The sequence below is a fragment of the Meles meles genome, chromosome 18 (assembly GCF_922984935.1).
Source record: "Meles meles chromosome 18, mMelMel3.1 paternal haplotype, whole genome shotgun sequence".
Lineage (NCBI taxonomy): Eukaryota > Metazoa > Chordata > Mammalia > Carnivora > Mustelidae > Meles > Meles meles.
In genome coordinates this window covers 42,598,287-42,616,691 of record NC_060083.1, presented here as the reverse complement: position 1 = coordinate 42,616,691, position 18,405 = coordinate 42,598,287, and the positions used below count along the sequence as shown (strand labels likewise).

General features: G+C 45.5%; 1 protein-coding gene across 3 annotated transcripts in view; it reads right to left on the bottom strand.

Annotated features, from left to right (window-relative positions):
- Positions 1-2,314: 2,314 nt before the first annotated feature.
- WIPF2 (WAS/WASL interacting protein family member 2) overlaps positions 2,315-18,405 on the bottom strand; it is a 49,226-nt gene continuing 33,135 nt past the window's right edge. For all 3 annotated transcript variants that reach the window (XM_045985127.1, XM_045985129.1, XM_045985128.1), the window contains exons 4-8: positions 18,101-18,217; positions 17,094-17,750; positions 8,877-9,086; positions 7,420-7,521; positions 2,315-7,173 (exon numbers count right to left, since the gene is read on the bottom strand). In XM_045985127.1, coding sequence (XP_045841083.1) covers positions 7,133-7,173; positions 7,420-7,521; positions 8,877-9,086; positions 17,094-17,750; positions 18,101-18,217 — 1,127 coding nt within the window. In that variant the 3' untranslated portion in view covers positions 2,315-7,132. The remainder of the gene's footprint in view (positions 7,174-7,419; positions 7,522-8,876; positions 9,087-17,093; positions 17,751-18,100; positions 18,218-18,405) is intronic.

Here is an 18,405-nt window from a genome sequence, read left to right as displayed (position 1 = left end):
TTGAGAGAATTATGGTCTCTTAATTTTAAAACCTTGTTTTATGGCTAAACACTAGGGTTTCAGGGCCAGGGAAGACTGCTATAGAAGAAGAGGCAAGCTGAGCTTTTAATGAAAAATATAAATTAGAGCGGTAATTTACAGGCCAGCTTCCAAAGCTAATAACCTAGCTAAGCCTCAGGTTCCCTTGAAGGCCAAAACCCAATTCTAGGGGATGGCAAGCATTTATCTTTCATCCTTCAGTTTCAAATGAAATAGAACAATGAAGCTGAGAAATAGGAAAACAATGCTATTACAATCACCAGTTAATTGTAGCTAGTTCATACAGGAGCTAAGAGCAAATACTGAGTGTTCAAGTGCATGCCAGGCACAGAGCTCAAGTATTCTACCTATTCCACCTCATTCTCACAAGCACCAAATTAAGTTGGTATTATCATTTTGCAAATGAGGAAACTGAAATAGAGGGGTTGACTAAATTTGCCCAAGGTCACACAACCATTAAGTGGAAGAGCTGGGATTTGAACTCGGGAAGTCTGACAGCAGCTCAAACACTTGACCACTTAAACATAGGTGAAAGTGGGGCGCCTGGGTGGCTCTGGATTAGGCCTCTGCCTTCGGCTTGGGTCATGATCTCAGGGTCCTGGGATCGAGCCCCACATCGGGCTCTCTGCTCAGCAGGGAGCCTCCTTCTCCCTCTCTGCCTACTTGTGATTTCTCTGTCAAATAAATAAAATAAAATCTTAAAAAAAAAAAACAAACATAGGTGGAAGTATTAGACAGACACAGGTCCTAAATAGGAAGCCTACTGTACACAAATAGGAAGAGATAGGGGCTCCTGGCTGGCTCAGTCAGAAGAGTATCCGACTCTTGATCTTGGGGTTGTGTGTTTGAGCATATGGGGTTTAGAGATCACTTAAATAAGTAAAGCTTTAAAAATAAATAAATAGGAAGAGTATTAAGGGAGCAAGCACATTTTGGGAAGGTTCTCTAGGAGCTGAAATCTACAATAGAGATCAGCATTCACAGTCGTGAATGGGAAGAATGTTCCCAGAGAATGGAGATTTTTAGACCAGATGGCATTTCTGAGCTCTTAATAGAGCAACAGAACCCAGGAAGCAATCTTTACTGTTCATGTATTTTGATAATCTGGGCACCTAAAAACCATTCTTAATAACTTGAAGTGGTAACATGTGTCCAGCCAGCTTTAAGGGATAGTGGTGAAAACCTCCCTTGGTTACAGTGGACTAGAGGGAGCCCAGGAAGCAATGAGTACTTAGTGTTCATACTGGAGCCTATGAAAACACTCACCAGAAGAAAAGCACTGGTCCAAGGTAAGCCTACAGGATTAGATGACCACTGTGGAAGCAGGGAGAGAATCACAGAAGGTCTGGATTGAAGAGTCTCTACCAGGTTACCTACACGATGCTCTCCCTTTCTGATACTACAGGAACACACTGCACATGCCACCGGACTGCCTTGCTTCTTGGCCTCTGTCCTTGCTGTTTCCTCTGTCTGGAATGCCACACACCATCTACCTTCCCTGGCTAACTGCCATTAAGCCTTTTAATAACCTACATAGGTTTCTCTTGGTGGCTTTCCTGAAGTGTTCTACTAGACTCTAAGCTCCTTGGAGGCAAACACCAGTCCTATTCATCTTCATATAACAGATGCCTGGGGCACAGAGTGAATTGGGCAATAAATGCTTGCAGCAGGAATGGAGAGGACATCCCTGCCAAATGAATTTCCACTTTTTCCATGAACACTTTGTGTGGCTGGATAGCATACAGTTTTTTAAATCTCACACCCCTAAACCTAGGGGTGGAAAATGAATTTGATGATGTGTAAAAGCAATCCAGCCTGGGCTCCAGTGATGTCAGATGTGAAGCATTTCTCTGTAGTTATCCTTTGGGGTGGTTAGGATCCTGAGGCTGACATTTTCGTTCTCTTACCTCTGTCTGCAGAGCAATAGGAAGTCAGAAACAGGCCCCATCCTTGTAGCGAGTCAGTTTGTGGCTGTGCTGGGCCAGGAAATACTTAAAACAGGAACATTCACAGTAAGCAGCTGTGTCTCAGTAATAATGAGACTAGTGTCCTTATCACCTGCTAACTGATACACAGTATCATGAGGGAAGGAATCAAATCACAATGGAAGGGCCTGTCCACTATCTTTTTGTGTATGTGTGCACACATGCATGCACACACACACGCACAGACTAGCAGTATCACCCCAACAGGACAGAGAAACCTTACAAGGTTTAGGAAATTGAGGGTCATTCAGGCAAGCTCCATTTGAGGGCTAAAGTCACAGGAGGAACAATTAAATCAATAAATAGGTAGTTTATTAATCATATTAATAACAATGATGGGTCAAATTTCAGCCAATCTGGGAAGTATGGATGAAAATGAAAGGAGGCCTTTTCCCCCCTCCCTCTCATAAGTTTTTATATCTAAATTACGTGAAAGTGATTCATACACACACCCATTATGAATCTGTATGGGAAATAATTTCAAAATCTTTCCTAGCGATGAAAGCGCAAGGTGAGCTCATTAAGTCTGAGTGGTGATTATGTCAGCTGACCACAGTAAGCAGAGAATGTCTGGTTCATTTTTCACACCCCAAGTCAAAGTTCAAGAAAGCCAGCCAAGACTGCAACGTAAAAAGCAGGGAAGAAAAAAAGCCAACACCCACAATAACAATAGACACATACAGTCCATCTGCTGTCCCCACCCTTTTCTTCCATACCTCAGTAGGACAATCTGCCATGCAACACAGGTAGAAAGAATCCTAAGAGATGTAAGGAGAGGACACAAGGCCAGAGCGCCTCCTGGGTCCCCTGAAATCATGGGCATCGGGAAGGTAAGATGGCAAACGTAAATGATGACCAGAACTAGCAGAGTCACCCAGGTGACCATGGTTAACGGGAACTGTGATATTCAAAATACAGCAAGAAGGGAGGAGGGAAGACCCCTGGGAAGCTGCAGATGCTTCTGCCCAAGTCAGTGTAGCTACCTTCTTAAAGGTTCTAGAGTCAAACCACCACACTCACCAGAAGCAACAAATGTTCTCTGCTCCCTATGCCACCACTGGAGGCAGTGTTCCAGACAAGAGTACACAGTTTTCAGGTGTTTTTGTTTTTAACCAAGGTTTAATTAAACTGCACGGCTTCCAGAAGAAAGAAGTGTACCAAAGAATCCAACCTGAGACCAGATTATACATTGTAGAGGGGTGGGCAGTTGGAGGGAGGAATCACTGCTTATTAGGAGGGAGCACTGCAATTGGAATATAACTCCAAAACAAATCATACAATAAATTATTTTTTTAAAAGAAAATAAACTGATCCACATGCAAAGATGGACACACACACACACACACACACACACACACACACACGTCACTCTAGTCTTTTATTCAGTGTTGACTAGGACTTCCATGCTGGTCCAGTGGGAAAGGACAAAGGTTAGACATAAGAACAGAAGGCTTGGCCCCTCTGCCACCAGTGGAATGAGATTTAAGACAATTATAGAGGAAACTCACTAAGGTGTTAGAAACAAGAGTAGAAAGAAAGAAATAGTTATCAAGGAAGATTTTAATTGCTTCAGAGAGAGGAAGAAAGCACAGAAATCTAACACAAGTAAAGGCACAATGACCGTGGAGTTGAATGGAACCAAATCCTTCCTTCAGCTTAACAATTATCCTTCAATTTTTTTATGTGTTTGGAAGGTGGCTGTAGTTTTGTTTCATTTTGCTTTTAAGAGATGAGTCTTGAAGGCAGAGTTGTAATGCCTTCCATTCCCTAAATCAGGGTGGCTTACAGAAAGCCACCTTGACCACATTGCCAGGGACCGAGATTCAGTAGGGAAAGAAAGGCTACAACTGGAATGTGAAGAATTGGATTTGCAGTTGACTGTAGATTGGGTTTCCAGAAGGACAGACAGCTCAGTGTAGTGCCATCAAAGGGCCTCAGATGCCCTATACTCCACCCCCAGAGCATTGCAGAAGGAAAGGACCCTGGAGTCACATTTTTCCCCCACTCCCATAAGCACTCAGCCTACAGATTATTTCAAGTGATCAGGAGAATTAAAACACACCCCAACCCTGAGTTGCTCTGTAGCAAGTCTATTTACAATTTTTTCTCACCTCTCCCTGGAGGTAAATCTGGATTTCAAGTTGGGAAGCTGTGGAGTGAGGGGATGCCCCCAGTGCAATGGCCAGTGGCTAGTCTCCTTGCCTTGGCCAGTTGGGAGGGCTGGGATGCATTTCTGGAGACAAGTAGCCTCACATCCATCAGGTCGGGTAGCCCTAAGCACCCTCACTCTGGGAGCCCAGGCCGTGAGGATGATGGGGCTCTGCAGCGGGAGGAAATCCCCAAAACCAGAAAAACCATACCTGGAATATCAAAATGATTTGATCCAAGTTTGGTGACCAAAGAAGAGGGGGGAAGAGGGGCATATAGCTCATTTAAAAACCTGGAAGCCACTGCTCTGCTTCCCAGAAAGGGTGGAAAGAAACAAGTCTTTCCCACTAGAGAAAAACATAAAACCAAACCCACACAGAGGCTTATAACACAGCTTCCTGATGCTTAGTTGGGCAATGTCTCTTCCTTCTGGGAGGGAATAAGGGGGTTAAGGGGACTAGGCAAGAGTCTCAACATGAGACCACCCCATCTCCCACTGAAGAGACAGCACTCACACAAGCAGGTAAGAAGAGCAGGCTAAAAGGTGAGAAGTTTTAGTGCTCTTGCAGCCAGCCCACCTTAAATCTATAGTACAAGCTTTTTACAACATACAAAATAGATCAGTAACTATGAGGATCACATTCCCATTCTTCAATAGTAAATATACATGATAATAAATCTGTTATTAACAGAGGGACAATAAGGCAAAGACATTTAAATAGGTACTGTGCCATCAACATGCTCTCAAGAAAATCCCTCTGATTAGATCTAGGCCCAGGCGTTTTTTTCATGAGGCCAAGAAAATGAGAATACAATCAATACCTATGTGACACAGTCCAAATGCTGGGGAGTAAGAGAGGCAGCAGGTCACAGAGGAGGAAGATATCAGCCCCAATGAAAACCTGGGGTTTGGCTTTTACTTGTGATACTTATTTTGATGCTCTATGTTTGAGTAAAGGGGGGGGGAAGGATATACTTTGATAATATTATACAAAAGGCATCAACTCCCATTTCAAAAACAAATGGGAGGACTTCACAGTCCAAGTTCAGTAACTGGTCAGCATCTCCCCTGGAACTCTGCTGCAGGGTTAACTCTTGTATTCTTTTTCCCTCCACTCGTGCCCTGTCTCAGCACTACTGGCTTCAGAATGCTGGGGATACTGCTGAGAGATAACTGCTAACAGATTTGAAAATAAAAACGATAAAGAGAATGATTAGAAAAGGTTTGGGGACAGACCTCATCATGATTTGTCCCAAGAGTTAATGCAGTCCAGGGAATGGCAAAGGATAGCAGACCCTGTATAAAGAACCCAAGCTGAGAGCTCTCCCACCGGCACGGGAAGACTTGGGTTTCTCTGGGCACCATGCACAGATCCTTAGTCTGTGGTCCAACAGACTGGAGAGGTCCCAAAGGCAATTTAAGCCTGTGATGTACCTGGTGAAAATTTTTATTTGGCTTTCCCCATCCACTTCAAGGAATAGCCTTGGCTCCTCCCCTGCTCTCACTCCAAACTTTGAGCAATCTCTGCACTCGGCAAGAGTTGTAGCAAACCAAACCATCCATGTGTAGAGCCCAGCAGCTCCATCCTGCTGTTAGAGAATGGTGAAGTCCCATCCCACTATCCAAGCTCAGTTCCTACCTAGACTGGGACCCTCTATTTCGCCTGGGTCCTTGAACTAGGACCTGGAAGACGAATAAACATATTGCTGGCTGCCGAGGAAGATCCACTGGACTGAGGCACACTTCACCAAAGTCTTTGTGCTTCCTGGCACAGAGGAATCTCTGACTGTCCTCATAACCTTCCTCACCCTTCTCTATTCTGCTGTATTAACCCCTGAAGTCTTGCAAAGGCAAGAGTAGTGGAGAAAGGAACAGAAGTACCTGCTAAGTCAGATGAGCTGTGAACTTTGGAACAAGTGGGCCTTAAAGTCCTTCATAACCCACAGAGTTGACCCTTCCACGAGGTGCTTCACCTTCCCTTGTCATCCTGGGGCACCCACCAGGGACTAAAGTCTCTGAGCAGGCCTCCAGGGCCAGTCAGAAAAGACTTAATTGGTGTCAAGGCCAACACTCTTATCTTTCCATCTCCCACTGCAGGTTTTTGGAGTTTGTGAATCTGTAATGAATCAAAGTGACTTTTCTCTTGAGGGGATGGGCAGTGCAGAGAGGAATAACAGCCCTCAGCCTCAGCACCCTGAGGAAATGGGCAGGGAGTCCCAGAGGACACAAAAGGCTCGTGGCCCCTTTGCTGCAGAGAAACTGACTAGCTCTAAAAGGATTCCCAGTTTATTTCACCCTCTCTTTTTATTAGATATTTAGTTCAACTGATTAGTATTTAGTGTTTATAATATCCAACTTCTCCCTGGGGTGGTGGCATGGGGTGGGGTGAGAACAAACCAAAATACCCCTAAACAGAAAGCAGAACCATTTCTTTGCCTTTTCTTCAAACTTGACCTTTAAAACAGATCACTTCTCTGCAAATTCCTTTCCTGTTTCACTAAAAATGCCCACCCCCCCAGAAGTCCTGGCCATTCCAGCCTCCTAAATGAGGAAATATAATACAACCACCATGCTTCCCCCACAGTGGGTAGGAGAAAGTAGGAGTACAATTCTCCACCCTGCCCCAACAATGAGTTCATTCATCATAACAAGGCACCTTTCCCCAAGAGGAAGGCAGGAGACATGGAAGCGTTTTCCTCATCTGGCTAGCAGGGCTTTGCGAGAGGAGGGATGGATGCAGGGTTTGAGACCCTACTGTCAATATAAAGAGTCCAATCACCAAGTCTAGAGACGAGATGCATAGATGGAGGTGAGTGGGGAGGACGCTTGGTGTCTAGAGATGGGTTGCACTGGAGAAACATGTCAGGAGCTCTCATGCAGGTTTCAGGGGAATGGAAGGGACCATCTGAGCAGAGGAGAGGGTCCATCCTTTTCCTGAGGAACAGGACCAAACCAGGCTTCACCTGAGAATGGGCGGCAGAGGTGGGGCTCCACGGGCAGCTGAAAAATATAAAAATAAAAACCACATACGTAAGGTCAACCATCAAACCCTGAATAACCTGAACATTCCTGACATGAGAGACAAGTTCTTTAAGCTAGCCTTTAAAATTTGGGGACTGGTTTTGTTGTTTCCTTGTTTTCTTAAGAAAATGCAGATGAGGAGAAACAAATTTAAATGTAAGAAAAAATGACCAATTCTACTTCCTATAGAATTATGGAAAAACTTTCATTGACTACTCTTCTCACCTCGGTTTGTTTTGCTGGGATATATTCTCTGAAAGTGTTTATATTCTTCTGGAGCAGGAAAGTCTTCTACTGGATGGAAAGAATACTTTGACTCAAAATCATCTGGGAAAGGAACAGAATATTAAGTCAAATCCTCCTTTGTTGTGCTCCCACATATTTTGTACCACTTCTGGCCCCCAGTCCTTGCTGATCTCCCTCGAATTCCGATGGACCACGAGGACCTGCCTGGCCCACTAAACCGAGGTTCCTGAGGCCAGCAGCAGCATCTTTCTAAGCACCTCGCACGCACAGAGGATATGCTCAGAGGCTCTTTACATTAAGGAATGAGTCTTTGAATTAGTTCTTCAAATCATTCCACCAAAAATCAGGCACTTAACAGGAAAGGAGCCCAGCTGTTTGCACAGGAGGAGAAGGAAATACAGTTCTGTTTCTGTTAAAAGTCATCTTAGAGACTGTCACCATAGGAAACCAACTGAACTGAATCCACAGATTGGTAGACATTAACTTAAAATGGGAATTTCTGTCACCAGCTTAGTGAGAGATCTGACCAGATAATTCCCCTCGGGCCCAGGTTACCCTCGTGTAGCTCTACCACAGAGCTGGGACAGCCATCCCATGGCCTCCGCTCCCTCTTTCCATGGCCCCTCTAGAAGAAGGCTCAGATTTTTCAATTGGTGTGGCTCAAACATATTCCAAAAACCCTGGTCCACCAGTTAGGAACAGAATGAGACTGGAGGCGGAGAAGAGGCAATGATTCAAGAATCTAGAGTGCCAGGTTTGAAGGAGACTGTACAGATCTTTCTAGGGGTCCTCAACAGAGGATCTGAGGAAACCCTATGGACAACCTTTGCTTGGGGCTCCATCTTAGGATCAATGAATCAGAATCTCTAAGGTGAGGCCGGAGACTCACTTATGACCTTGAAAAAGTTAAATCTGATACACTCCTGATCTCACCAACCTCCTCATTTCACAGATGAGGAAGTGAGGCCTAGAGAAGTGAGGTAACTTCCTCAAAGGAGCACTGCTAGATAGTGTCTCTGTATTATTAATGTTGTGTACCATGGCTTTTGTTGTTTTTTTAAAAGTCCAGAAAGGCCCTCTCCTTCCTAGGAAGATACATCATTCCTGTCTGAATAATCCTGAAAAGCATAGTCTCTGACCCAAAAGCTAACCACAAATGATCCTTGGGGAGCAAGAGAGTAGCTTTGGGGCTATTAGCATAACACCTACCGATTTTACTTCCATCTTTTCTAAAGCAATCATACCTAGAAGTCATATAAGGCAAGCGAAGTCAATGGAGGGGACCCAGAAGTCTGAGGGACAGTGAGGAGAGGAACTGTTGTGAACAAAGGATACCTAGTGACCATTCCTGCTCTAGAGTGGCCACTGGAATGAGTGAAGTCACCACAGAACCAAGAGACTGAAACAGCAATTACTGTTACCCAGCTATTACTCACCCAAGAAAGATCGGACAGTGGTAATAGAATCTCTGTGGCCATTCCTCAGGGGTGGTGGAGGAGGAGGGGGTGGCCCAGCTGGCGTCCTCGAGGGAGGAGGTGGGGGCTTTCCTCGGCTCAGGGGTTCTGACCCATGCATACGGTACGGTGGTGGGGGAGGGGGAGCATCCCTGGCACCATTTCGGATCATGGGCGGCGGGGGTGGAGGAGCTGCAAGGAAAATCCAAAGCAGTTAGGCTGAGATACAGAGATGGTGAGGGGTGGGGAATTTGAGAGACGTATGCTAGGAGTGCCTTGGCGCCTTCCCAAGGAGCCGGGCTCTGGGAGCCTCCAGGTAGCATGTCAGGTATCCAATTCACCCTCCTCTCACTCCTATTCAACAGCGGGAACATTCTCCCAGATCCCAAAGTCCGTAATAAATGTGTGACCCTTTTCATTTTCTGTGACAAGTCAATCAAGAATTCTGCCTGCTCTTGATCTTTTCCCTGCCTTCCTCCACAATCCTAATTCAAGGCTTTCTCATATTTAGCCTGTTCTACTGCACAAAGCTTCCCAAATGTTCTCTGTTTCCCTCTCTTGCCATTCCAATCCACTCTGCATACCAACTCACTAATCTCCTCCAAAATACTTGCTCAAACTTTTCCAAGGGCTTTGCATTTCCTTTATCATGAAGTTTCAAATCCTTGGCTTCTATCCCAACTGCACCACACCCCATCATCCTCCTTTCTTACACAGCAATTTACCATGCCAGGCAGTCTATTTCACCTTCTCCTCTTCCTTGCTTGATTCCCTAGGCTGAGAATCCCACTGTCGCCGCTGTATCTCTCTACTACACTACCATATTGTATCGTAATTTTTCATGTTATGTGCCTCTTCGACAGCACACTAAGTCAGGGCAGTGTCCATTCATCCGACTTCCCCAGCTCAGCCAAATGTACAGCACACAGCAGGCACACAATCATGTGCTGACGAAACTAAACCATATATATAGCTTTGCTCTTGTGACTCCCCCAAAAGACATGGAAATGCCATCCCTCTTCCCTTACTACCAAGCCCTACCTCTCCTTTAAGATTCAACTCAAGCCCATCTTTTCCAGGCTTTCCTAAAGCAATGCACTCTATTCTAATTCCCTCCTTTTTTGTTCTCCAACAGCATTTAGAGTCTGTGTCACTTATTCTAGCACATAGTAGTATAGACTAAAATGAGTGATTTTCAAAATATGTACAGTAGGTTCATCTGCAGAAGTTGCATATCTCCAATGATAGGCTCATTGCTCAAAAAAAACTGGGAATGACTCTTTGGGAATTGCCTCCAAACCCAGTTTCTAACCAGACAGACCCATAAATATTATATGATGTTCACATCTCATTTCTCTTTTATTTTGTTATTATTATTTTAAAGATTGTATTTCTTTATTTGACAGAGATCACAAGCGGGGGGGGGGAGGGGAAAAAAGGCTCCCTACTGAGCAGAGAACCCAATCCGGGACTTGATCCCAGGACCCTGAGATCATGACCTGAGCCGAAGGCAGAGGCTTATTAACCGACTGAGCCACCTGCCCCTTTTTATTTTATTTTTTTAAGATTTTATTTATTTATTTGACAGACAGAGATTACAAGTAGGGAGAGAGGCAGGCATAGAGAGAGAGAGAGAGGAGGAAGCAGGCTCCCCACCAAGCAGAGAGCCCAATGCGGGGCTCGATCCCAGGACGCTGGGATCATGACCTGAGCGAAAGGCAGAGGCTTAACCCACTGAGCCACCCAGGCGCCCCGCCACCTGCCCCTTTTTAAAAAGTTTTTAGAAGATTTTCTCCTTCTCTCCCTCACATCTTTCTTTTTTATTATTTATTAAGATTTTATTTACTTATTTGACAGAGAGAGACACAGCGAGAGAGGGAACACAGCAGAGGCAATGGGAAAGGGAGAAGCAGGCTTCCCGCAGACCAGAGAGCCTGATGCAGGGCTCGATCCCACGAACCCGGGATCATAACCTGAGTCAAAGGCAGACGCTTAACGACTAAACCACCCAGGTGTGCCTCTTTTTAATTTTTTAAAAATATTTTTAAAGATTTACAAGATTTCAAGATTGTTTTAAAGATTTCCCTCTGTTTTACAAAGAGTGCATGCACACATGTGTGCAGGCTTGGGGGGGGAGCAGAGGGAGAGGGACAAGCAGACTCTGTGCTGAGCATGGAGCCCAACATGGGGCTTGATTCACGACACCAAGATCATGATCTGAGCCGAAACCAAGAATCAGACGGCCACTGACCGAATCACCCAGGTGCTCCTCATATCTTACTTCTGAGGTCACACAACCATCAATAAAAATATTCATACTTATATCTGACTCCACATTTCAAAAATAAAATTCACACGTAAAAGCCCATTTAAAAATGTGGCGTGCTGGGTGGGTCAGTCAGTTAAGCATCTGCCTTCAGCTCAGGTCATGTTCCCAGGGTCCTGGGATCAAGCCCTGAGTCAGGCTCCCTGCTTTTCCCTCTCCCTATGCCCCTGTTTATGCACCCTCTCTCTCAAATAAATAAATGAAATCCTAAAAAAAAGACAAAATGCACCACCAAGTAGAAGGCAACATCAAAACGTGTCTGAATGGGGCGCCTGGATGGCTCAGTTGCTAAGCGTCTGCCTCTTGCTCGGGTCATGATCCCGGGGTCCTGGGATCGAGCCTCACATCAGGCTCTCTGCTTGGCGGGAGGCCTGCTTCTCCCTCTCCCACTACCCCTGCTTGTGCTCTCTCTATGTCTCTCTCTCTCTGTCAAATAAATAAAATCTGAAAAAAAAACAAAAAAAAAAACAAACGTGTCTGAAGACATGGCAACATCATGTTTGCATTTATGTTTGCATATTATGTTCTATTCTTTTCATTAACTAACAAAAAGAGCAGCAACCATTTGCTTGGTTTCTGTTATATTCCAGGCATGGTCCCAGGTACTTTACAGGCATTACACTTTAAAAATTCTTCTGCCATTCCCGCAAAGTATGTGGTATTATCCCCATTTCACAAATGAGGAAACTGGGACTCAGGCTGTTTATCTGAGGTCACAGATCTAACAGACTCAGCACACATCTGCTCTTTCCACTATGCCCACAATGCTTTTCATAACTATCCCAAGTACTATATTAACTTCCCCCCAAATGTATAACCCACAGATGGAAGTTTATCCTCTGGTACCAAGGCCATGTCCCATAAGTAGCTATTTCCTAAATAATACAGGAGAGACTACTTGGCTTAACGGACAACACTGGTTTAGTGATAAAGGGTGCATCATCTATCACCTTCTTCTTTTTATAAGTACACTCTACACCCATTGTGGGGCTTGAATCCATGACCCCGACCGAGATCAAGAGTCACATGCTCTACTGACTGAGCCAGCCAGGCGCCCAAGACTGTATCTCCTTTTTTTCTTTTTTTAAGGTTTTATTCACTTATATGAGAGAGAGAGAGAGAGGGTGAGAGAGCATGAGAGGAGAGAAAGTCAGAGGGAGAAGAAGACTCACGGTGGAGCTGGAAGCCCAATGCGGGACGATCCCAAGACTCTGGGATCATGACCTGAGCCAAAGGCAGTCACCTAACCAACTGAGCCACCCAGGCCCCCAAGAGTGTATCTTCTTATTCTTCCTAAATTACTTCTGGAATTTCTGTAGAGTGACCAGAGTTATGATGAAACAGTAACGGGATGATTTATGTAGACAAGGGGACCAGCACTGTAGGCCCAGTAAATGTTAGTTTTTGATTCCCCTAAGATGCACTCTGAATGTCTCCCTCACTCTTTTCAAGGTTTAAGTATGAACAGGTGTTATTGGAAGCAGTAACTTCACAGATCTCCAAACCTTGATTTCATCCCAAATCTGCCCAAACCAAAGCTCTTTCAGGTCACCTTCAAAATATTTCCCTAAAACCCAGATTTCTCAGGACCCCGAGAGTCTGTATCTATTCTAGGGGAGGGTCAGGGAGTATAAGACAGCCACGGTTAGCTAGGCTCAAAAGGATACCAGCTAGATACTGGACAGGTGGCAGTGATTAGAGCCAAACCAGACTGGCCAAATAGAGCAGGACCAAGAGCAACCTGCTTGCTCCTTCGTGGCCCTCCCCCAGGGATGCTTGTTCCAAGGTTCTGCCATCTCCAGTAAGTTTCTGGGCTCTTTGTCACATACAGTTTTAAGACTGTTTCAGGCGACAGAGCTGGAACCCAAGGACCATAAGAAAGAAGCAGTTTGTAAAAGAAACCTGGGGTGGGAGATCACCTTTTGTAAACCTAGGTAAACCCAATTTTGAGCATGATGGTATTGATTCTTAAAAAAAAAAAAAAGTCACTTAAAAATAGCGTTTTTTACTCTGCAAAGAAAAAATTCAGAAACCCTACGGACCTATAAAATTGGTCTCTGAGCACCCTGGGAAGACAAAAGACTCCACACTTTTTCAAATATAAATAATTAATATAGAAACAAAAGTATGTTATCATGCATTATCATGTAATATTGTTATAATATGATTTAATAAGAGATAAATCCATGAACTACATGGAAACCCTTGCATAAAACCACTAACAGTTATCAGCATACTACAGTTTACAAAGCACTTTCATACATACTTTTATTTACAGCCACAACTGAAGGTTCTACGAACACATGAGGGAAACAAACTCAGAGAATCAGAGCTATCTGCCCAAAGTCAGAGAGCCAATACTGACAAGATCTCTCATTAAAATATTTCAGTTTTCTCTCAGTGCTATCACTCTAAGAACTGCTGCTACTTACAAGCCCCATATTAGGCCTACAGCTTAGTTTTAAATAATAATAATAATAATAATAAATTATTTGGTTAAAGAAAAATAGGGGCGTCTGGATGGCTCAGTGGGTTAAACCTCTGCCTTTGGCTCAGGTCATGATCCCAGGGTCCTGGGATCGAGCCCCGCATCGGGCTCTCTGCTCGGTGGGGAGACGGATTCCCCTTCTCTATCTGCCTATTTGTGATCTCTGTCAAATAAATAAATAAATAAAACTACTCAGTTAAGCCCACAGAAATTACATCCCCCCCCCCCACTTCTATTCCTTGGATAGGGTTAGAAAGATATGGGTTCTGTTTTGATAAAGAGTGTCTTAAAAAAAAAAATCCGTGGGATGCCTGGGTGGCTCAGTTGGTTAAGTGTCTGCCTTTGGTTCAGGTTATGATCCTGGAGTCCTGGGATCAAGCCCAGCATTGGTCTCTTTCCTTAGCAGGGAGCCTGCTTCTCCCTCTGCCTGCCTGCTCTTGCTCTGACAAATGAATAAATAAAATCTTAAAAAAAAAAAAATCCCTAAGTTAAATAATTTTTAACCTAAACTTTATAGAAGCAAAGCCACCTTAGGACTAGGGTTCTTACAGCTAAAGCCAGGGAGACAAGAGCTCAGGAATGTACTAGGTTACCTGACGACTGCCATATGCTGGACTGCCAGCTCCTAGAATATGAATCTCCATGTACTTCACCAAGCAGCAGCACAGGTTAATTGTGCTTCCTACTGACTTAATTTCTTAATCAATGATTCAAAACTGCAAGGGCTGTTTAAAAGCTCAAAAGCCATTTGTAGAGGATGTGGCTCAAAGTTCAATGATACAAGAGGCCATGGGAGCCAAAATTCCTGGGTCTAAGAAGGTTCCAGAGAGCTTCATGGTCTCCCTAACTCTCTACCTTCAGTCATGCTATTTTGTAAAAAGACTACACAACCTCTTCTACTTTTTCTAGAGCTCCTTAATCCCCTCTTCACCTGGTTTAGGCTCATGGTCCACTGTTACAATCACTCCCTGACCTACACCCTTAGCTCCCTTGCCCCACTCTCCTTAGTGTCCCGCTTGTCTAAAAAAGCTAACCCTGGTTAAATACCATGCTGTCCCTACTCAGCACCCTGCAAACATACAAACATACATTGCAGTACCTGCAAACAAACATTCAGAACACACACTGCGCAAATCTCACTTTGAGCATACGGCTCCTAATCCTGAGAGGGCCTTTCATGCTGTTGGTTAGCCCAGCACACCTCCCCATCCTCTTCACTCTCCCACACTCCCAAAGGACCAATTCATGCCCCTCTCTCTCCTTTCCTCCCCTCATTAACAGATGTCCTTGCTTTCTATTTCACCAATAAGAAACAAACCAGAAGAGGCACCTGGGTGGCTCAGTTGGTTAAGCACCTGCCTTTGGCTCAGGTCATGATCCTAGGGTCCTAGGATAGAGCCCCATGTCCAGGCTCCCTGTTCAGCTGGGACCCTGCTTCTCCCTCTGCCCTTCCCCCCTGCTTGTTCTCTCTCTCTCTGTCTTAAATGAATAAATATAGGAAGGAAAGAAAGCGGGAAGGAAGGAAAGAAGGGAGGGAAGGAGGGAGGGAGGGAGGGGAAAGAAAAGAAAAAGAAAAAAACGAAGAAACTCTGCACATGCTCCTACCACTATGCCCACCTACCCACATGCACCTAGGCCTATGCACTCTGCCTTCCTTCCTGTTACCATGGAAGAACCACCTCTCTTCTTATCTAAGGTCAACCCCTTACCTAGGAATAATATTCCATTCCTTTTAGCCTTCTAGGGAATAACTCAGGCAATTTCCCCCCTTTATATTGTATCATTTCCTCAGTGTACAAAGAGATGCTAAAATATCTCCCATCTTGGAGAGGAGGGATCCCAACCCTCAATCCCACATTCTCCTCCAGCACCCATTCCATTTATCTGCACCCCCATCCCCGCTCCCCTTTAAGTAAACTCAGAGACTTCTACATTGCTATCTCCAATTCCTCTCCTCCTACCCCTAAGTTCCCAAACACACGTCCATTAGACTTTCACCCTCATCCTCCACCACTCCACTGAAACTACCAAAAGGACATCATGTTGTTTGGGAGTTCCCCTAAAGGACTCCATGTTGCTAAGACCAATGTCATTCTCAGTTTTCAGTCCTGGAGACAGCTGATCACTCGATCTTGGCATCCTTCCAGCATGCTCTTGTTTTCTTTCTTCCTCACTAGGGGCTCTTAGCTTCCCCTGCTTGCTACTTGCCATTTCTCTGAGCTCTAATATAAAGGCCTCAATCTCTTCTCTACCTAGACTGACTCCCTAGGTGAGCTCATCCAGCATATGGTCTTCAGTATCAAATTTCTCTAGCCCAGACTTTTTTCCTCAACTTCAGGGTCTGACAGACATCCAAAAGAAAATAATGAATTGGTGTTTGGCTAACAGGTGTGTCAAACTTGACTTGTTTCAAAGCGAACACCTGTCTTCTTCCCCCAAGCCTGCTGCAGTCCTACCTATTTGCCTGGTTGACTGGAACTGCCTCCTAAGTGGTCTCCCTTGCCACCTCTGTCCCTCGCGGTCTGTTTTCAACATAGGAGTTTGTCATCCTTTTATTTTTTTAAAAAAGATCTTATTTATTTGACAGAGAGAGAGAGTACAAACAGGGGGAGCAGCAGAGGGAGAGGGAGTCCAGTGGGAGCTCGATCCCAGGACCCTGGGATCATGACCTCAGCCAAACGCAGATGCTAAACTGACTGAGCCACCCAGGCACCCCAAGTGTGTCATCCTTTTAAGAGCTATGCAAAGCTTCTTTCAATGCCTCCAGTGGCTCAGCATCTGAGTAAATGCCAATCTTGACAAAGTCCTACAGTGTTCTCCCGTGGAAATCTAGCTTCCTGACTTCCATTTCCTGCCACTCTTCCCCCCTCACTCATTCCAGTCCTGCTGTCCCCAGTCTCAGGGCTTTTGTATTTGCGGTTCCCAATGCCTACCATAGCTATGCTCCCAGATAATTGCTTAGCCCACTCCAACACTCTCTTCAGGTCTTCCCTGATTGTTACCTTATCAGTCAGGCCTTCCCTAACCCTCCTCTCACCCCACCCCTGCAACAGAAAATACCACCACCACCCTCCACACCCCTGTATATCCTGTTCCTCTCCTCTGCTCTGGATTTCTCTAAAGCATCTACATACTGTGTCTTTATCTATATATCTATACCTACGCCTGCATTATTTGCTTGACTGTCCAAAGAACAGGGCTCTTCTTTTCTATTGATTGCTGTTTCCTTAAAAACAGAGTGTGACACATAAAAAGGCAATCAGTAAACCTGCTGAATAAGTAAGTGAATTCTTCTCTTCAATTGCTGAAGGCAGGCTTTGGAAAAAAGGCTGAGAAGATAAACTCAATTCTCTAAGAGGGAAAAAAGGTGCTTCCAGGCACTTACCTGCTCCCCGACTGGGAGGGTCCCGGGCTGGGGGAGGTGGTCTATTACTCTGTAGTGACGGAGAGGCTGAGGTGGGTGGAGGAGGCGCTAGGCCTCTGACAGGCCCTGGTGTCTTCCTATGCAAAGAATTATGTCTCTGTGGCAGCTCAGGGGCTGACTCATTAGTGGGACTGGAGGGTCCATTGGGGACCCCTGGCGGCTGGCGGTAAGGAGGAGGAGGAGGAGCCAGAGACTGGCCACTTGGTCCCGTCCTGATATTCACAGGGGAAGGAGGTGGTTTGACTGGGGGTGGAGCAGGAGGTCCCTCGCGACCGGGGTGCAGCCTTTGTCCAGGTGTGGGCGGCAAGGGTTTCTCTCTGTTGTAGGCTGGGGCTTTGCTGCTGTGTACAGGCAGAGGTGTCGGGGGTGCGTTGGCACGCCGCCCCGGGGGTGGTGGAGGAGGGGCAGAGGAGCTGTGCTTCATGCCTGTACTGCTGGTGGTATTAGGCCGAGAGAGGTCCGGTAACGAGGGTCTCTGCATCCGGGGCAGTTCCGGGAGTGAGGCTCGGCTGCTGTCTGTATCATCTTGAGGGCGGCCGCTGGCTGTAGACACTGGTGGCCTTGGGGCAGCAGCTCGAGAACTGGGGATTTGTAAGGCTGGCTTACCAGCTAGGTTCTCTACAAATACACCAGACAGCACTCGATCAACAGAGCTAGATACATGTGAGCACCTCTACTTCACCCAGCTTCTTTAGTGTAACCTGCATGGTAGCAGGTTAAATGCCTGCAGAGTTCTGGATTTTAATCTGGTTTTAGGCTCAGGGCCCACTGACAAATACTGCTGATACAAGCTGAAAACATTTTTACTTAATCCCTCAGCTTTGGCTTTATTCTGCTCTGTAACCCCTCCCCTGCTTCCACTTCTTCCTCCCACGTCTACCACATACCTTAACCCTAGATGACTCACTTGGGACTAGTCAGAAATTAACACACTTGGGAAATAGCCTAAGAAAGTACTGATCAGATACCTGAAACATCCTTGGCTCCCACAGGTCGGAGCTTCGGCACTCCCCCTTGGAAGAGACCTCCCTTGGGCTGCAGGGCAGCTACTCCAGAGCCATAACCACCACTGTTTCCCTTCGGTTCTGGAAAGCATACCATTAGGGTTTTCACTTCACATGCTGGGAGCTGGTGATCCTGAGGAGAAACCCTTCCTCTACTTGGGCATTAGTTTCCAAACAAACCAATCTTGCTTTTGCATTAAAAAAAAAAAAAAGAAAGAAAGAAAGAAAGAAAGAAAAGGCTAGGCCTCTCAGCTCCACATCTTCACGTG